Source organism: Bombus pascuorum, chromosome 5, assembly GCF_905332965.1.
Source record: "Bombus pascuorum chromosome 5, iyBomPasc1.1, whole genome shotgun sequence".
Lineage (NCBI taxonomy): Eukaryota > Metazoa > Arthropoda > Insecta > Hymenoptera > Apidae > Bombus > Bombus pascuorum.
In genome coordinates, this window is record NC_083492.1 from 3921340 (window position 1) to 3941799 (window position 20460).

Genomic DNA, 20460 nt, shown 5'->3' on the forward strand with positions numbered 1-20460 from the left:
ATCAATCAAACACTCGTTAATTTGATAATTATTTATCGCAAAGTTTTACGGTTTTAGTTTTCAATGCAAATGACGAACATATGATAATAGTACTGTATAATGCACGCTATAAATGAATTTGAAAATAAAGTTCAGGTTCTTTAATTAAACTATTCGCCCACAAAGAAGAAAAAGTGCATTTTAGCAGAGTATTGAAATAGAAAAATTGATGAAAACTGAATTCGTTTCTGAGCTTAAAAAATTACCGAAAGATAAAAAGTATTCGTCGAATTTAAATTTTCGTCAAATTAATACTATAATCTTCGACTTCGTCGTATTATAGTAACTAGATCTAAATTCATTAATCGACCCCTTGTATGGATCTGTGAATACTTTAAAATTGCCCTTACTATGTAGCATCAAAATTATCTGATGAATGTATAATGTACTTAATATCGTGGAAATATTATAGGGGCGTAGGGATACTATTATATAGAAATAAATATATGATGCTTAATTCTTCTGTATTACATTAGAACTTTCTTTGAACAAGTACAAGTTCCGTGTTTACAATATATCGATAAATTATAAATTCAACCTATTATTAGAGAAATTTCTTCCCAACACATTACGTATAAATTAAAACTTATTATTTATATATTTCAACCTTATTTCTCATATATTTCTCCATTTTATTTAATATTTTAGGTTAAATTATAATAATCAGAAATAATTTTTTTGCGGACTATTCAACTTCCAAACAAAATCTTCCGAGAGTATATCTGCCTTTATCGATTTATTTGTTAAAGTTTCGGTAAAGGAACTAATCCTCCGACCTTTCCTGTACTTAACACACTAGTGCCACCTTTCAAGTTCAACAAGCCTTTTAGGTTCAACGCACCACCTGAACTTAGCTTTCCAACCAAGCCGAGAGCTCCTTGAACAGCCTGCAAGTCCACAGCACTAATGCCAAGTTTCTGTGCACCTTTCTCACTCAAAAGGGTCTGAATATCTGTGCCTTCTTTCATGGATTGAAGGAGTACTGGAACCGTTTTCGTGACGCGTTCTATGTCAATAGAACTTACACTAGTGGCGGACCACTTGTTTAAGATACTAAGGTCAGTGCTTGTTTTTTGCAATTCAAGGACTAAAGGAATTACTGCTTGAAGCGGTTTTGTGTCCGAGACAGTTTTGCTTTTTAGTAAACCGGAAAGAGATTCAGATATTTTGGTTATCTTTTCTGACTTTACGAGAACCTCTTCTATGGCGCTTTGCAATTCTAGAATTACTTTGCCACTCGTTGCTAAATCTAAAAGACCACTAGTGTCTTTTCCTTCATTCACTAACTTAATGATCAAAAGGATGTTTTCTCTGATTTCTTTCAACGACGCAATATCCTTGCTACCCTTTCTCAAATCTAATAGGCTGCTAGTATCTTTGCCTTCTTGAATCCATTTCAGTAATACTTGGACTTTTTCCTTGGTTTCCTCCAAACTTGAAATTTTCTTTTCCCCTTTCTTTACTTTCAATACAGCCTTGAGGTTACCACCCTCCTCTAAGGATGTAGCAATGTTGCTAACCTGCTCTTTGATATCTGACCAGTTTATACTAATACTGCCTTCCACCACTACTTCACCATCCTTCCACTTTTCTGTAAAATAAATTTATTGGTTTATGGATTAAAGAAATATTTTTGTTTTATGTGTTTCTAGTATTTACAAATCTATATTCGTATAGAGAACAATTCTACGTGAAAAAATAAGAGATAAATTTACTATAACATTTCTCCATCTGAGGCTTCGTTTTTGAGATCAGTTTTAAAGATTTGATAAGTATACTTTAACCTGGCTACTTCCGCACTGAACAATTCATAGGGCTTTAATTTCGCCAATTTCTCCAAATTTCATAATGTAGTAAATTTCTGTATATTCGTTTGATAATTTATTAATCCTACCTGATTCTCCACTGCTCTTCCAGCTGCCGTCGTTGTTTGACTTTTCGCTGTTCTTCCAGGATTCGCTGTTTTTTGAGCTTTCGCCGTTCTTTCCATTTTCACTGCTTTTCCAGCCCTCGTTGCTCTCCGAGCTTCCGCCGTTCTTCCAATTTTTGCCGCTTTCCCAGCTTCCACCGTTCTTCGAATTTTTGCCGCTTTCCCAGCTTCCACCGTTCTTCGAATTTTTGTCGCTTTCAGAGCTTCCGCTGTTCTTCGAATTTTTGTCGCTTTCAGAGCTTCCGCTGTTCTTCGAATTTTTGTCGCTTTCAGAGCTTCCGCTGTTCTTCGAATTTTTGTCGCTTTCAGAGCTTCCGCCGTTCTTCCAATTTTTGTCGCTTTCTGAGCTTCCGCCGTTCTTCCAATTTTTGCCGCTTTCTGAGCTTCCGCCGTTCTTCCAATTTTTGCCGCTTTCCCAGCTTCCGCCGTTCTTCCAATTTTTGCCGCTTTCCCAGCTTCCACCGTTCTTCGAATTTTTGTCGCTTTCAGAGCTTCCGCTGTTCTTCGAATTTTTGTCGCTTTCAGAGCTTCCGCTGTTCTTCGAATTTTTGTCGCTTTCAGAGCTTCCGCCGTTCTTCCAATTTTTGTCGCTTTCTGAGCTTCCGCCGTTCTTCCAATTTTTGCCACTTTCCCAGCTTCCACCGTTCTTCCAATTTTTGCCGCTTTCCCAGCTTCCACCGTTCTTCGAATTTTTGTCGCTTTCAGAGCTTCCGCTGTTCTTCGAATTTTTGTCGCTTTCAGAGCTTCCGCTGTTCTTCGAATTTTTGTCGCTTTCAGAGCTTCCGCTGTTCTTCGAATTTTTGTCGCTTTCGGAACTTCCGCCGTTCTTCCAATTTTTGTCGCTTTCCCAGCTTCCGCCGTTCTTCCAATTTTTGCCGCTTTCCCAGCTTCCACCGTTCTTCCAATTTTTGCCGCTTTCCCAGCTTCCACCGTTCTTCGAATTTTTGTCGCTTTCAGAGCTTCCGCCGTTTTTCGAATTTTTGTCGCTTTCAGAGCTTCCGCCGTTCTTCGAATTTTTGTCGCTTTCAGAGTTTCCGCCGTTCTTCGAGTTTTTGTCGCTTTCAGAGTTTCCGCCGTTCTTCGAGTTTTTGTCGCTTTCAGAGCTTCCGCCGTTCTTCCAATTTTTGTCGCTTTCAGAGCTTCCGCCGTTCTTCCAATTTTTGCCGCTCTCCGAGCTTCCGCCGTTCTTCCAATTTTCGCCACTTCCCGAGCTTCCACCGTTATTCCATTTTCCGCCGCTTTCCGAGTTCCCACCGTTATTCCAATTTTCGCCACTTTCGGAATTTCCACCGTTATTCCATTTCTCGCTGTTTTCCGAGCTTCCACCGTTATTCCATTTTCCGCCGCTGCCCGAGCTTCCACCGTTCTTCCAATTTTTGTCGCTTCCCGAGCTTCCACCGTTCTTCCAGCTTCCGTTATTATTCCATTTTTCGCCGTTTTCCGAGCTTCCACCGTTCTTCCATTTTTCTTTGTTTTCCGAACTTCCACCGTTATTCCACTTTGCGCTGTCCGAATTTCCGCCGTTATTCCATTTTTCGCCGTTTTCCGAGCTTGCACCGTTATTCCATTTTCCGCCGTTTTCCGAGCTTTCACCGTTTTTCCATTTCTCGCTGCTACCCGAGCTTCCACCGTTTTTCCAATTTCCGCCGCTTTCTGAGCCTCCGCCGATTTCTAAGCCTCCGCTGATTTCTACGCCTCCGCCAATTTTCCCGCTTTCTTTTTCATTTGACGATTTAGAAGCTGAGGAGCTTTGCGATGCTTCTTCCTTTTTCTCCGCTTGGGAACTCTTCGATCCGGAGCTTTCTGCAGACGCATCCCCTTCCTTTCTAGCTTCTATACTCACGCCTGCGATCGCTATCTGCACGCAGACGAATACTGCCAACAACAACAACGCGATCTTCATAGTTAGCTGTTTCTTTTTTGGACTGATGCAATACGGTGACGAAGTTGTTGCTTTTATACTTGAATGAAAATTAAACATCAACACCTGCAACCGCGAATATTTCTTTCCGCAGACATATTTTTATTTCCGTTTATTTTCTTTGAAGCGGTATGATGAACGTCAATTTGCAATGTGGCGATAGGTATTGACATTCGTTTGCGGAAGCTCTCGTAATTAGTATGTCCTGCTGTGTTTTCTCAACCTGTCAAAAGTTTTATGGTTTATTCAAGTTAATGTTATTTCGAATTTTAAAATATCCCAATTATACTTGCTTTGTTATCCTGTGCAAAGGATATTTTAATACTTAAATGTTTCGTATTTGCATATAACGAAACGCAAAGTAGACGAGTTACGTGTAATAACAAATTATGTTTGTTCGTTTGGCATTTAGCTAGAATGTTAATCGTATTGTATTTTCGCATATTCGCGGTTATTTCCATTTAATTATTGATTAATGTTGCTGTTATAATATTTTTAGAACAAGATACGAGAGTTTCGTTTTATTATTCTATCATTTTCGAACGTTACAGTCAAAGTTAAGAAACATCGAGATATCAGAGCAACATGGTATTAAATAAAAAAAGATATTGTTGAATATAAAAGTACTTACGTAAATTATGTAAGTTGCTTTTATTATAAGTGACAGAATTATACTAATATCATCAATGTCACTTGTTTAAATATTGTTACTATTGCACGCAAGTAACTTGTTTTGAGAAAACGTATTAAAGATGTATTAAAAAGACACATGTATGACTTTAGATATACATAATTAAAGAAAATTTATTGTAAATTTTATTTATTTGTTTCAAACAGTATTAAATAAAATATCAGCTCAGAAATGAAAGGACGAATATTGTGCTTTGACAAGTGGAAGCAACGTTGTTTACGTCTTGAGAAAAACACATAAATGGAAATTTTTATTATTTCGCAGAACAGAAGTTCAATTTTATAATTCATGTTTTAGTAATTATTCGTGCTTTTCCGTTCTTTATTTATGCATTCTAAAATTAACTGATATCTTAAGAAAATTTTTTAACAATTTATTAATCTAAATACTTGTTTGTATTCAGAGTATTATATATAAATAATTGTCTTTAAATTATCGAAATCCTAATGTACAATATTTACAAACCAAAGAAAAATAATTAAAACAAATTGATTTTATAAAAAGGAAGATGATCTTTAATTTGGTAATAAATGTAAAACTGTTTGAGAGGATTATAACATTGTAAGCAAGATTATTGAACAAGAAATGTACAATTGGAACAAATCCCATTGAAGGTAATAAAATATAAATAAATTTTATTGTAAAATAACGTTGAAAATATTATCGAAATATGTTGCCAAGAAATCAAAAAATTCCAAATTTTTTCGTTCTGTATGTAGCTTTGTTTCCCATATTATTTTCCAGATATCATATTTATCAGTTTAACAGGTGTTATGACATGGTGACGTATTACTGAATCACAATATATTCAGCTGTTGAGAATGACAACCGAAACGTGAAATAAAATAAATATAGCAAGAAAAAATTTTTTATTCGGTTGCTACTATGCTATTATATTTTATTAGTTACTATTTTTAGTATACAGATTGCGTTGCCACCAAACTATCTCTTTATAGCTAACAATTATTAATTCTTAAATTTTGCATCAAAATAAAAACTGCAGTTAATTACAATCTTTTCTTACGTAAGCGAAAGAAGTTGGATTTTAGAAGATTAACTATATTTTTATTTTTATTTACCAAATTTAATGGGAAATAAAATGAAAGTCTAATGCTTGGAAATATTCCGTTATTCATACAGTTTCTGATAAAATGAAAAAATTGAGGACATATTTTTGCAGTTATTGTTTTTATTTATTTCACCGCACTTTTCATATGTAACACTTTATTACTTCGTCCTGTCGTGATATTCAAATTTTATATTTACATTTATATCTATATACTTTGTCACTTTTCTTATTCGAAGGATATGTACTTACATGTATAAATGAAATATAATAAATGTCTGATTATTAAACAATAAATATTAAACACAAAACAATGGAATAAAAATATAAAAGAACACAATTCGTTTCTTTAAAAATTCATCTATATTAACAAAGATAAAAAAGATTAAAATATAATTGCTCAGTTATTTATTACCTAATATTTCCTGCAAAAATTTCTTACAACAATAAACACTTCTCTTTATCTTTTTAAGAAGCTTTATATGCACAATCTTGTATCTTACATAACGACTATATCGCGTATAGATAATCAATAAAAATATATGGATAAACGAGCTATAACAGAAGGGTAAATGTTATGAAAAAAGAAAAATCACAGAATAATGGAATTTTCTCTTAATTATTTCATTCTTCGATATAAAATAGACATCTGTTTTAGACGAATTTAATAAGGTTAATTGATATCGCTCGATTTGTTTTGAAGGTTTTCGACGAGCCGTATGTCAGGGCCGACGTATTCAATGTAACAGTAGCAATGGGATGGAAATCGGAATTGTTGATAGGTGTACGAGCCACCCTTCTGAAGTCCTAGGAGTTGATTATGAACGTACCTTTGTTTACATACGGTTATGTAACCTCTTGCGAACCCATTTATCGAGCTACAGAGTTTGCCTTCGTTGCTATAAAAAAATAATGATTTCAAGATCGTTTTAATGAAATAAAATATTTTAATAAAATAAATATAGACTATATATATAGAAAGATGACACAAACATTTAACAAATTTTATAAAATTTTAATAACCAATCGATAAGGTCCTGACATATTCTTATAAGTCTTTACCCTTACAATTTGGAATACACGCACTTCAGGTTGACGACCACTGATCTAAGATATTTAACGATAAAATTGACAACGATAATATATTAGTTATTGCTGCTTATATCGTCCAATCTGTTCAAATATTCTTCTTCCTATGTATATAAGTAGCAATAATATAAATATAAAAAGCTGTTGGTATTTTATGACTCGAAACAAACAGAGCCGATAGGGGGGTCAATTCTTTTATATAGACAACGTATGTATTGTACATACACGCATTTTTCTATGTGTACTCCCTGTACCACATCGTCAGTGTTAAGGACGTACGACCACTCGTTATTCATATTTTCCGCCGTTTTTGGAAAGATAATTTTCTCCTGAAATTATTTTGAAAGATATAGATAGAAATCAAGTACTAAATTTTACGTACTTACGATTGACTGACAGAGTTTCGTTCCATATTCTGAGTACATCGGTAGAGTGGGTTTAAGTGGTTCTACCTAAAAGTAAAATCAACAAAATTTGAAAAATGAAATATCTATCATTTACAGATATTATATATAAATATGTTAAAAAAAAGTGAAAGAATGAAGTAATTTATAAATTGATTAATAAAAATATGAAATTGGAGAAAAAAGATTGAATATTAGGAGAAGAACACGATAAGTCGCATTTCCTATCTTGTACAGGAAAACAACTTTAAAATTCAGTTATCGGTTAGTACCATACTTATTACCAAAATTGTCTTTTCATTTGATTTTGACTTTTTACATGTCATCTTTTTAAATTCGCTTTAAAATTGTAAAAATATCAGAATTTTTTAATTTCTAGTCATAATGTTAAAGTACCGTCCGTTTTAATAGTTATGTTTTTGGCTTTCATAAAGTTTTTTCAACTTATCAGCTATTTCTAAAAGACCTCTGAATCTAACAGATTATTTTGATTTCCAATTATATCTCATTTAAATTCTCCGTTTTAATCCATCGTTTTAAAAATGAGTGACAATAAAATCAGAAAATCGACGCATATATACATACTTATCGTGTTTTCTTCCTATGATCTTCAGTTAGAAAATGAAAATACTTTTGTAAAAATGAATACTAACCATATCGAGATTACTATAATTTTTAAGAAGCGAATGCTTGTTAATTATTTTCTTCACCACATCAAAGGGATAATTCGTAACATTCTCGCAGAAGGTTTGTCCTTTACAAGAAGGTATTGGTTCATTTTGCCACTGAGTATCACTGTGAACGTTGTTGAAGACCTTTCAAAAGATACGATTCGTTAAGATCCTAATGTTTCTGATACTTTGAATCAAAAATGGAAAAAAATATTTAACCGTGTGTCTTAAAATATTGAGATATTCCTTACAAATGTTCGTTCTTTCTAATATTATGAAACCTTTGGTTGATTCGGAATTAATCATTGAGATGTATACCTTGAAATTTATTAAAATTTTTACGTACCAACCTTCGACAAATAATTTCTTGTATATTTATTTTTATATATCAGGTTTCCAATATACTCAACTTCGTTCAAAAAAGCTACCGTTCCTTTCATAATACCAAAAGATATAGAGGAGATGTCCTGGAAAATCCTTTTCAAATACAGCTGACAGATTGTTTTCTTTGTTGTTGGTAGATTGCGTTAATACATATTTTCAACTTTCAACGCGAGGGATTCTAATAAGATACACGAGAAATAAAGAAAACAAACGTAAAATAATTATTACTTTTAATTCAAATGGTATCTAATCTCGTCGAGACTCAGGGCATCGAGCTACTCTGTAATCAAAAGCTGACGTTCCCTTTGAGACTTCTGACAAGTCTGTGGACCACGATCAGTCAATTGCAAAGACGGTCGTTGGTTTAAGTTCTACGAGAAGTTTATCGTTTCAGCGTATTGTTTCAAACAACGGCCTTGTAATCAAACTATCCGATAAATGAATTTCGTTTAATCTTCATTTGGGTTAACGCGATTATTCGGCTTCAAGCTTGAAAATGGTTAAATGGTTAACTCAAAGATTACTGTATTATCTTTGCTACGGTCCTTGAATTATGCTATTCTACTCTCATTCTTGTTTTATCAAGCAAAAAGGCTTAGAAATATATTTTATGTATTTTACTTGTATTTTATTTATGTATGAACTGTCATTTCGTAGGTTTTAAGAAAAACATTAACAAAAAATAGGAACAAAAATTTATGCATGTCAATAACGATTCATTCGTATTTTTTTTAAACTTAAGATAGTTGTTTAGTAACAGAGAAACACTATTTAGTCGAAACTACCATGATTATGATTACTACAATTAAATCCAAACTATCAGACCTGATAGTATCAGATTTACAATTGATAAAATTCGTATAATTCAGAACCTAATATTTTTAGTCTTTGAGAAAAATTGTTTTTATTAATTATTAATGATAGAAACACTTCTTCGGGTAGTTTTGTAAAGAAGAGACAATGCACTAAACTTTGAGAATAGTTTTATCCAGAACAAATATAATAATTAATTATTTACAGCATGGAGGCTTATCATTCAGAATCGAATAAAAATTATTTCTTAAATTATTGGATTTCTTAAACTCATTGGATGCTTTTGTAAAAAAGATACCAAAAATCCAGTGCTAAGTTAAATAGTAACTTATTAAAATATAATTAAGACTTTTCCATATTACTTACCAGTAACAAACTGATTGCAACATTGAATACAGAAATTATGCTTTGATATTCCTTCATCGTGTCTCAGTGACCAATATTCCACACTGTGATAACAGCTTGTTCCTTTTTCCTAAATGATTTCTTTCCTTCCTTTTTCGCTAGAACACGATATGTTAATTTCAATGACCGTTTCACTAACTTCAGCTATGTACAGTTGCAATTAATTTTGACTAACTTATTCATGAGGGAAAGTAGCGGATGATAATTGTCAACTTCACTAATGTAAGGGGTGTTTTTCTCCGAACGATGACAAGGTTTCGAAAGTTTCTAATTTCCGGCTATTGAGATAAGGTTCGCGAATACGTATAGCGCTCGGACGAGAACGGTCTTGACTCTTGACTTGATCTTGACTTGATCGAGCGTTTAACAAGGCCAAAAGTCCATCAGCATGCTTGCTCGCTTATTCATGCACTTTCGTGCGCGGGAGACGCTTAATGAGAAAAGGATGAGCGATACCTGGACGAACGTGAAGTTTCGAATCAATTAGGCAAGGATCGCGGAAATTCTTCTAGATTGTCCTCGACCGATACAGGTGGCTAATGATCCTTCGGATGTAACAGACGTTTATAATACGCTCGGTTACTGAGAACACGACGAACGTGTAAAATGAAAGCATCGCCACTATCGCTGGAAAAAAGTCATTGTAAATGTTAATGTTTCGACTGAAAAAAATTCTTCTGGAAAGTAGCGGAAATAGTGCGAAACTGTACGTCATAAAATTACTCACGAAAATCCTCACGTTTTTTGTTCTTTTGGATGAAACATTCGACTTGCGCACGACTCAACAAGGTGTGTTTTTAGTCTAGTCACTAGACTCTGGTGTAAACAAGGTCCGGTGATCGTCAGTGTCAAGAAACTAGTACCCCGAACGACTTCTTAACGACTGATTCCGAGGTTTTGTACGATCATATCGTGAAAAAATATTTCTCGTTCCCAATTCGAGCATTCTCTTACATTTTTAGTGGAGAACTTTCCCGGTCGATAGCGTTATTTCTGTGGCAAACTGAACATATGATAATTAGTCCCATACATACCTAAATTATAGGAAAATTTCAATGAATATTTTACCTTGAAAAACAAGTTACGCACAACTACAAAAATTCGTCGTGTATAAGCACTCTGGATAGTTTCGTCATGCCGTTCGTATTTATATGACAACTCTGACTTTTTCCATCAAGTTTATCGATAAATTTTATTGATCGCGATATCAGCGATATATGGTCGTTTCATTGCCGATGAAATATCGATAATGCTTACTGCTGGCAAATTGAATTTAACGAAATCGTCTTACAAGGCACGCCTAACGAAAGATTGATCGAGTTTCAGCGGATCTAATTATTCGACCGCGAGAAAGCCTCGATAATCCTTCCAGAACTATCGTTTCCTGTCAAAAATGGATAGCGAGGATCAAACGTGGTCTTTGTTTTCTGTTTTACCTCGATATCACGTATTTTTGAAAGGAATTTTATTCTATTAATTTAACATTTTTTAATTTTGTAGTTATTTATCACAAAGTTGTACAAATAATTTTCAATACGATATTATAATATTACTGTATAATACGCGCTATAAATGTATTTGAAAATAAAATTTAGATTTTTTAGTGAAACGACGTGTCCGTAAATAAGAGAGATCGCATTTTCGATATTAAATATTGAAATAGAGAAATTGATGGAAATTGAATTCGTATCGTTCGTGAGCTTAAAAAAAAGATTATCGAAAAATAAAAGGTATTCTCCGATTTTACATTCTCGTAAAATTAATACTATTAGGTTGGCAACTAAATGATTGCGGATCTTGTCATTAGGTGGTATTGACAAAATCCGCAATTATTTAGTCGCTAACCCAATATATTCCCCAATTTCCTTATTTGTAGTAACTAGATCTAAATTCAGTAATAGACTTCTTGTATGGCCACTTAAGTGTGAATACTTAATGCGATACCTTTACCATGTAGCATCAAAATGATCTCTGATGAATGTACAATGTACATAATATCGTAGTGGGGTGTAGGGGTACTATTACATAGAGATAAATGTGCCACTGTATTAGAACTTTCTTTAAACAAGTATAAATTCCACGTCTACAACATATCGATAAATTATAAATTCGATTTATTATTAGGGGAATTTCTTTCCAATGCAAAAAGAATAGAAATTTATTTCGTGAAATCTTTTTCGATTCCACTAAAAAATAAAACGGTCGACGAAACGATCTGGCCAAAGGTAAACTTTTGGCGAAGATATTCCATTGTCAGTCCGAGTATTTACGAACCACTGTAAACTTCCGGTTAGAGATCTGCGGCCAGTGCGGTTACTACTAAAGAATTAATCAAACTGATTGCTTAACGAATTAATAGCGATGGTACCATTGCAAATTCTGTCATTAATCGGTTGACATTGCTATCTGTTTAAAATGAATTTCTAATTAAATTTATTAATATACTCTTTTACATATATATACATATATACAAATTTTACAACTTGTTAGCATTACGTGCTACATCTTACTGCTATTTTACTGATTTATGCTTTTTCGTTATTCCTTTTTGGTGCTTCTGAAAAATACATACTATGTACAGTGGCACATGAAAGTATCTAAACACTTATAGAAACTTGCTCTCAACATATTATGTTGCTAATCAAATATTTTTGTGAGTCACTGTATGTATTTTATCGAGAATGAAGTATTATAGTTAAAAAATGATAATTCTTCACTTTTTTCATAACAGTAGAATTTTTATCGTGATATTTATGTATCTTTCTTAGCTGATTTTTTGCGTCAGGATTTATCTGTACCTGGGCTGTGGGTCGTTTGCATTTGGAATATATTCTTTCAAGGATGATTCAAAGCTATTTTCTTTATCGTAATCTTTCTCGGGATTTTCGAGACTGCCCTCCTCGTCCTCAAGAATAACATAGTAGCAAGTCGTTGCCTCGAGTGGTCGTTCTCCGACGTTTTTCACATCTTGCTCGCCTTCCTTCAATTCCGAAAATTCGCGTTCTGGATACTCTAGCATCCAGATTCTAGTACCACCTACGTGATAAGCGGTTAAAGCTTCCGTTGGCCATTCCGGACCAGGTGTCTGTCTCGATTTTTCTTTACCTGAAAATCAGAGTGAATAACGTTTGAATAATATAACTCTGCACAAACTTGTACTAGCCTTGTTATAAATAATAATGGAAATGTAACGATGTTATTAGTAAGTAAATGTTTTACGATTTCTTCGTATGTAATACGAAATTTTGAAGAGGGATATTTAGAAAAATTTTTCTTTTCCTAAATACATATAATTTTTATGTGACTTACTTCGAAAATGTTCCGTTTAATTTAATTAAATATATCAGAACTGTTTAGTCTATTACAGTTTTGGTTTAATAAATTATCTCACCTTTACCGTCTGTTTCTTTATCTTTATCTTTGTACTTTCTTTCGCTTGGTTTTTCCTTAATACGTTGGCTTTCAGTTACTTCCTCCACTTCATCTTCGTTACTATACGTTTCCTTCTCCGGAACAGATTCTGTTTTTCTATCTGCATCATTCTTGAACGAATTATCTTCGCTCGATTCAATCTCGGATTTTACGGCCTCCTCTTCGATTTCATCATCTGTACTTTCCGTTGTACCTGGGAAAGTGCTTTCGTCTTGTCTCGGATTTCTTTCGACTTGATCCTCGTAATAACAATTTTCAACACCTGTTTCATCTCTTTTCACAATTATTTCATCGTCCTCCTCATTCTCTTCATCTTCAACTTCAATAATTTGCAACATAGATCTAACCTTATATCTGGTACTACTAATTTTCCAATAACTCTTCTCAGTAGTCTTTGACGCTTCGGTGATCATGAAAATATTCGTAAGCCGAAAGCTATGATTTCCATATTTGGAAAATGGCTGCTCAATCTGCGTCTTTATATCTTCATTTCCATTAGTAAATTGATTAATCTGAAATTCAGGACAAACGTTCTCACTCTGAGGAATGTTTCGTTTAAATCGATTCTCCTCCTTCTCGAATTCTGTCCGCGATTCTTCATGTCCCTTCGTAAATGCACTTTCAGTCCATTCGTGTTCTTTAAGGTGCAGTCCACTGATCTTTGTTTTCTGCTCTTTGGACGCCAATTTATCTGAACTGAACGGTAAGCAAAGTTTTCCCGTCACTAAACCTTCAGCTTGTTCTTCCAAAGGTTTTGACTTTAAAACATTCAAACATATCTTCGTTGTATCTTTTACTTTCACCCGTTCTTCGTGTTCTTCTTCTTCCTCTTCCTCCTCATCAGACTGTGTCACGATTTTTCTCACACTAGTCTCCTTTATAGCTTCTGCTACTGTTGTTTCCCGAATTTCAATTGTCGTTTTCTCTGTAGGTGGTACCTGCGAGAAAGATGGCGTCGTACGCATTGGTTCTTCATAATAGGGCTCCGTGGTCAATGAAATTTCTTCCCCTCTCGCTAATTTCTCCTCCATTTCCTTTAGTTTCTTCTCGAATTCTTCTTTCTCCTTCTGAAACTTCTTTTCTCTTTCTAATAATTCCTTCTCTCGCATCTCCAGCCATTTCTCTTTTTCAGAATATTTCTTCTCCAAGTCTTCAACTTCTGCCTCGAGTTCATCTTTTGTCGTCATTGCAGGATGTATTGTCATTTCTGGTTTCATTGGAACAGCATCAGTTTGGGGGACCGTAACATTAACCGAAGGCGTTGCTTTGGGTAAAACTGGAGGTTCTCCAGTGACACGTTCAGTTCCTGTTTTTAAGGAAGACTTGGTTTCATAAGCGGTTTTCATTTCTTTTTCCTTCTGGAAGATTTCGTGCATTCGTCTTGCCTTATCCATTTCCCATTCTTTCTCTGCTCTATCCAGCTCCTTCTCTCTATCTATAATTATTTCCGCAGTTTGTTCTAATTCTTTCAGTTCTTTTATTAACTCTTCTTTCTTCTCCTCTTGACGTTCTTTCTTTTGTTCCTGATTCGTCGTGCGTGTCACTATAGGTGTTGTAAATTCAGGAGAAATAGGTAGCTTGCTAACTTTTTCTTTAGTAATATTCGATATCGTTGTAGAAGTTATGGGTAAGAGTGTTGTAACTTTTGCCGGTCTTGTAATATTTTCTTCCAAATAATCGATTGGTAAGTATTCCGTAGTGAATTTCAAAGTTGGAGGCAGCGTATACTTCAAAGTAGTGATATTAGACTTTTCAGTTATTTCTATCTCAATGGATTTTTCTGTCGTTGTTTCAATAGCTGGACTTTTCAATGTTGTTTCCTCAATAAATAATGGAGTTAAAGTAGTAGATACTATTTCAGGTATAGTCACAAAGGGAGTTGTAATATTTAGTTCATCTTTGATAATTGTAACTTCTATTCGTATAATTTCTTTCGTAGGTGTTTCAATTTTTGGAGTCGTCGTTGTTATATTTTCTTCTACATAGTCGTACCAAGGCGGACTGAATGTCTTTTCTTCTTCTTTCTTCTCCTCCTCCTCCTCCTCCTCCTCCTCCTCTTCCTCCTCCTCTTCCTCCTCTTCTTTGTATTCTTCTTTAGGAACTGTTTCTTCATATACTTCATATATTTCTTCTTCTGTCGTTGTAATGATAGGGGACACGATTGTTGTTGTAGTAAATTCAGTCGTTTCAGCTGTTACTACGGCCAACTCAGTTGTCAAAATTACGATTGTTTCATTTACATAAGGGCTAGTGATATTAACTTCCCAATGACCCGTTATCGGTGATAAGGTCTCTGTTAATTCTACAAGTGTGGGTACTTCGGTTGTAACAGGATATTTTACTGCAATAGTTCTCTCGGTAGTGACAAGAATTGGAATCGCTTCAATTGTTGTCACCACAAGTGTTTCAGTGGTAGTGGGCAGGGTCTTTGTGGTGACATTTGTTACTTCGACTGTAGGCGACGTTATTTCAACTTCAACAGCAAAAGTTGATTCAGTTGTCTCCGTAGTGACAGGAATTAGAATTGTTTCAGTTGTCGTCAGTATCGGCGATTCAGTGGTAACGGGCGGGGTCTCTGTGGTGACATTTGTGACTTCGACTGTAGGCGATGTAACTTCAACTTCAACAGCAAATGTTGTTTCAGTTGTCTCTGTAGTAACAAGAATTGGAATTGCTTCTGTTGTCGTCAACATCGGTGTTTCAGTGATAACGGGCGGGGTCTCTGTGGTGACATTTGTAACTTCGACTGTAGGCGATGTAATTTCAACTTCGACAGCAAAAGTTGATTCAGTTGTCTCCGTAGTAACAGGAATTGGAATCATTTCAGTTGTTGTCACCACAAGTGTTTCAGTGGTAGTGGGCAGGGTCTCTGTGGTAACATTTGTGACTTCGACTATAGGGGAGGTAATTTCAACTTCAACAGCAAATGTTGTTTCAGTTGTCTCGGTACTGACAGGAATTGGAATCGTTTCAGATGTCGTCAGCATCGGCGTTTCAGTGGTAACGGGCGGGGTCTCTGTGGTGACATTTGTAACTTCGACTGTAGGCGATGTAATTTCAACTTCGACAGCAAAAGTTGATTCAGTTGTCTCCGTAGTAACAGGAATTGGAATCATTTCAGTTGTTGTCACCACAGCTGTTTCAGTGGTAGTGGGCAGGGTCTCTGTGGTAACATTTGTGACTTCGACTATAGGGGAGGTAATTTCAACTTCAACAGCAAATGTTGTTTCAATTGTCTCGGTACTGACAGGAATTGGAATCGTTTCAGTTGTCGTCAGCATCGGCGTTTCAGTGGTAACGGGCGGGGTCTCTGTGGTGACATTTGTGACTTCGACTATAGGGGAGGTAGTTTCAACTTCAACAGCAAATGTTTCAGTTGTCTCCGTAGTGATAGAAATTGGAATCGTTTCAGTTGTCGTCAGTATCGGCGATTCAGTGGTAACGGGCGGGGTTTCTGTGGTGACATTTGTAACTTCGACTGTAGGCGATGTAATTTCAATTTCGATAGCAAAAGTTGATTCAGTTGTCTCCGTAGTAACAGGAATTGGAATTGCTTCTGTTGTCGTCAACATTGGTGTTTCAGTGATAACGGGCGGGGTCTCTGTGGTGACATTTGTAACTTCGACTGTAGGCGATGTAATTTCAATTTCGACAGCAAAAGTTGATTCAGTTGTCTCCGTAGTGACAGGAATTGGAATCGTTTCAGTTGCTGTCACCACAGCTGTTTCAGTAGTAGTGGGCAGGGTCTCTGTGGTAACATTTGTGACTTCGACTGTAAGCGACGTAATTTCAACTTCAACAGCAAATGTTGTTTCAGTTGTCTCTGTAGTAACAAGAATTGGAATTGCTTCTGTTGTCGTCAACATCGGTGTTTCAGTGATAACGGGCGGGGTCTCTGTGGTGACATTTGTAACTTCGACTGTAGGCGATGTAATTTCAACTTCGACAGCAAAAGTTGATTCAGTTGTCTCCGTAGTAACAGGAATTGGAATCATTTCAGTTGTTGTCACCACAGCTGTTTCAGTGGTAGTGGGCAGGGTCTCTGTGGTAACATTTGTGACTTCGACTATAGGGGAGGTAATTTCAACTTTAACAGCAAATGTTGTTTCAATTGTCTCGGTACTGACAGGAATTGGAATCGTTTCAGTTGTCGTCAGCATCGGCGTTTCAGTGGTAACGGGCGGGGTCTCTGTGGTGACATTTGTGACTTCGACTATAGGGGAGGTAGTTTCAACTTCAACAGCAAATGTTTCAGTTGTCTCCGTAGTGATAGAAATTGGAATCGTTTCAGTTGTCGTCAGTATCGGCGATTCAGTGGTAACGGGCGGGGTCTCTGTGGTGACATTTGTAACTTCGACTGTAGGCGATGTAATTTCAATTTCGACAGCAAAAGTTGATTCAGTTGTCTCCGTAGTGACAGGAATTGGAATTGCTTCTGTTGTCGTCAACATCGGTGTTTCAGTGATAACGGGCGGGGTCTCTGTGGTGACATTTGTAACTTCGACTGTAGGCGATGTAATTTCAATTTCGACAGCAAAAGTTGATTCAGTTGTCTCCGTAGTGACAGGAATTGGAATCGTTTCAGTTGCTGTCACCACAGCTGTTTCAGTAGTAGTGGGCAGGGTCTCTGTGGTAACATTTGTGACTTCGACTGTAGGCGACGTAATTTCAATTTCGATAGCAAAAGTTGATTCAGTTGTCTCCGTAGTGACAGGAACTGGAATCGTTTCAGTTGTTGTCACCACAGCTCTTTCAGTGGTAGTGAGCAGTGTCTCTGTGGTGACATTTGTGACTTCGGCTATAGGGGAGGTAATTTCAACTTCAACAGCAAATGTTGTTTCAGTTGTCGCGGTAGTAACAGGAATGGGAATCGTTTCAGTTGTTGTCACAACACGTGTTTCAGTGGTAGTGGGTACGGTCTCTCTGGTGACATTTGTTACTTCGACTGTAGGAGACGTAATTTCCACTTCAACAGCAAATGTTGTTTCAGTTGTCGCGGTAGTAACAGGAATGGGAGTCGTTTCAGTTGTTGTCACCACACGTGTTTCAGTGGTAGTGGGTACGGCCTCTGTGGTGACATTTGTTACTTCGACTGTAGGCGATGTAATTTCGACTTCGACAGCAAATGTTGTTTCAGTTGTCGCGGTAGTAACAGGAATGGGAGTCGTTTCAGTTGTTGTCACCACACGTGTTTCAGTGGTAGTGGGTACGGTCTCTGTGGTGACATTTGTTACTTCGACTGTAGGCGACGTAATTTCCACTTCAACAGCCAATGTTGTTTCAGTTGTTTCTGCAGTGATAGGAATTGGAATTGCTTCAGTTGTTGTCAGCAGCGGTGTTTCAGTCGTAATGGGCAGGGTCTCTGTGGTGACATTTGTTACTTCGACTGTAGGCGATGTAATTTCAACTTCGACAGCAAATGTTATTTCAGTTGTCTCTGTAGTGAGAGGAATTGGAATCGTTTCAGTTGTTGTCACCACAGCTCTTTCAGTGGTAGTGAGCAGTGTCTCTGTGGTGACATTTGTGACTTCGGCTATAGGGGAGGTAATTTCAACTTCAACAGCAAATGTTGTTTCAGTTGTCGCGGTAGTAACAGGAATGGGAGTCGTTTCAGTTGTTGTCACCACACGTGTTTCAGTGGTAGTGGGTACGGTCTCTGTGGTGACATTTGTGACTTCGACTGTAGGCGAAGTAATTTCCACTTCAACAGCCAATGTTGTTTCAGTTGTCTCTGTAGTGATAGGAATTGGAATTGCTTCAGTTGTTGTCAGCAGCGGTGTTTCAGTCGTAATGGGCAGGGTCTCTGTGGTGACATTTGTTACTTCGACTGTAGGCGACGTAATTTCAACTTCACCAGCAAATGTTGTTTCAGTTGTCGCGGTAGTAATAGGAATTGGACTCGTTTCAGTTGTCGCGGTAGTAATAGGAATTGGTGTCGTTTCAGTTGTCACGGTAGTAATAGGAATTGGAATCGCTTCAGTTGTTGTCACCACAGCTCTTTCAGTGGTAGTGAGCAGTGTCTCTGTGGTGACATTTGTGACTTCGGCTATAGGGGAGGTAATTTCAACTTCAACAGCAAATGTTGTTTCAGTTGTCTCTGTAGTAACAAGAATTGGAATTGCTTCAGTTGTCATCACCACCGGTATTTCAGTAGTAGTGGTCACGGCCTCTGTGGAAACATTTGTGATTCGGACTGTAGGCGAGGTAATTTCAACTTCAACAATAAATGTTGTTTCAGTTGTCGATGTAGTGATAGGAACTGGAATCGTTTCAGTTGTTTTCACTATCAGTGTTTCAGTGGTAGTGGGTACGGCCTCTGTGGTAACATTCGTGACTTCTACTGCAGGCGAGGTAATTTCTACTTTCACAGCAAATGTTGTTTTAGTTGTCTCAATAGTGACGGGAATTGGAATCAGTTTTGTTATTGTTATTGATGGTGTTTCAGTAGTGATGAATGGTGTTTTCGTAGTAATGTTGATTACTTCGATCGTAGGAAACGCAAACTGTATCGTAATAGAGGAGGTGGTTTCGGTTTTTACGGCCGTTACGGTGGTTGGTAGTGTTGTTGCTGTTACAGGAATTTTAACTGTGATACTTTCAGTTGTGGTATATTGTGTTTCTGTGGTAATATTTGTAACTTGAGTAGTAGGCAATCTAATTGCAGGAACAGTTGATGGAGGAGCGGTTATTACAGTTGTTACAACGACAGGCGTTGTCTCTACCGTTACAATAGTAGATTTAGTTGTAGTACTTTCCGTAGTAATATATGGGGTTGTAACATTTGTAATTTTAGTAAATGGCGTTGTGATTTCAACTAAAACATGGAATGTCGTTTCAGGTTCAGGAGTGGGTAATCTTGTAATGATTTGTAGTGTTGTGATAGGTATAGTTGTTGTTTTTATTGATGTTGTGGTTAGATAAATTGCGGTGATACTATCAGTCGCTGTTGGAAGTGTTTCTGTAGTAACACCCTTAGTTGTAATTGGTAAAATTTCTGTAGCTGTACTCTTTGTAGTAACTGGTAAAAGTAACCTGGTAGTGATCTCAAGCGCAGTAGTAGTATTCTCGGTGATAGGCCTCTCAGTAGTGAGCCGTACACTTTCCGTAGTAATGACTGTACTTTCGGTAGGAATAATTTTAGTGGTAGGTAATTTCGTAGTTGTAAGCTTTAACATCGTGGTAAATTCTGAAGTTATCATAGTTGTTTCTGTTGTACTTGCTGTCGTAAATGTTGTTCTTGTAATTGTTGTAATTGGTGCAGTTGTGATTATATACCACGACATAGAAGTGGATGTTATAATAAGTAATTTCGTGGTCTCTTCGTACTCGTACCATTCCGGCTTTGCAGATTCCTTCTCTTCTTCTTCTTTCTCTTCTTCTTTATATTCCTCTTCATATTCTAATTCATGATAAGTTTCGAACATACTAACAAATTCAGTTACTGGCAATGTCTCTTCAGATGGTGTTGTAAGTACAAATGTCTCCATTGGCGTAGCCTACATAGATAGTTTAAAATCGTTATATAGACTAACTCTGGTATTTGAAGTAAACATACAAAAGGTATCATTATAAAAATATAATTAACGATTGCCTTTCTAACACCATTACCTCGGAT

The 20460-nt window shown here is 36.3% G+C and overlaps 3 protein-coding genes and 1 long non-coding RNA gene across 4 annotated transcripts; all 4 read right to left on the reverse strand.

Annotated features, from left to right (window-relative positions):
- Positions 1-517: 517 nt before the first annotated feature.
- On the reverse strand, positions 518-3945 carry LOC132907094 (uncharacterized transmembrane protein DDB_G0289901-like). Its single transcript, XM_060959850.1, has 2 exons — positions 1934-3945; positions 518-1630 (listed from the first exon to the last, which is right to left on the reverse strand). Exons 1-2 carry the CDS (start codon positions 3870-3872, stop codon positions 783-785), a joined length of 2787 nt encoding a protein of 928 aa, XP_060815833.1. The 5' UTR covers positions 3873-3945; the 3' UTR covers positions 518-782.
- Positions 3946-5765: 1820 nt separating this feature from the next.
- LOC132906983 (protein spaetzle-like) lies at positions 5766-9431 on the reverse strand. Its single transcript, XM_060959671.1, has 5 exons — positions 9375-9431; positions 7794-7955; positions 7123-7188; positions 6962-7065; positions 5766-6546 (listed from the first exon to the last, which is right to left on the reverse strand). Exons 1-5 carry the CDS (start codon positions 9429-9431, stop codon positions 6321-6323), a joined length of 615 nt encoding a protein of 204 aa, XP_060815654.1. The 3' UTR covers positions 5766-6320.
- Positions 9432-9468: 37 nt separating this feature from the next.
- LOC132907380 (uncharacterized) lies at positions 9469-10850 on the reverse strand. The gene is made up of 3 exons (XR_009658160.1): positions 10141-10850; positions 9870-10040; positions 9469-9511 (listed from the first exon to the last, which is right to left on the reverse strand). It is a non-coding gene; the product is annotated as an uncharacterized LOC132907380 (long non-coding RNA).
- Positions 10851-11823: 973 nt separating this feature from the next.
- Positions 11824-20450, reverse strand: LOC132907095 (mucin-2-like). The gene is made up of 3 exons (XM_060959851.1): positions 14913-20450; positions 12805-14846; positions 11824-12518 (listed from the first exon to the last, which is right to left on the reverse strand). Exons 1-3 carry the CDS (start codon positions 20330-20332, stop codon positions 12202-12204), a joined length of 7779 nt encoding a protein of 2592 aa, XP_060815834.1. The 5' UTR covers positions 20333-20450; the 3' UTR covers positions 11824-12201.
- Positions 20451-20460: the final 10 nt, after the last annotated feature.

Coding starts and splice junctions, on each gene's coding strand:
- LOC132907094 (XM_060959850.1), bottom strand. CDS start 3,872: ATGAAGATCGCGTTGTTGTTGTTGGCAGTATTCGTCTGCGTGCAGATA. Junction 1,631..1,933: donor GAAGAGCAGTGGAGAATCAG/GTAGGATTAATA, acceptor TTTATTTTACAG/AAAAGTGGAAGGATGGTGAA.
- LOC132907095 (XM_060959851.1), bottom strand. CDS start 20,332: ATGGAGACATTTGTACTTACAACACCATCTGAAGAGACATTGCCAGTA. Junction 14,847..14,912: donor TACAAAGAAGAGGAGGAAGA/GGAGGAGGAAGA, acceptor AAAGACATTCAG/TCCGCCTTGGTACGACTATG. Junction 12,519..12,804: donor TAAAGAAACAGACGGTAAAG/GTGAGATAATTT, acceptor TCTGATTTTCAG/GTAAAGAAAAATCGAGACAG.
- LOC132906983 (XM_060959671.1), bottom strand. CDS start 9,431: ATGAAGGAATATCAAAGCATAATTTCTGTATTCAATGTTGCAATCAGT. Junction 7,189..7,793: donor ATTATAGTAATCTCGATATG/GTTAGTATTCAT, acceptor TTTTACTTTTAG/GTAGAACCACTTAAACCCAC. Junction 7,066..7,122: donor CGAAACTCTGTCAGTCAATC/GTAAGTACGTAA, acceptor AAATAATTTCAG/GAGAAAATTATCTTTCCAAA.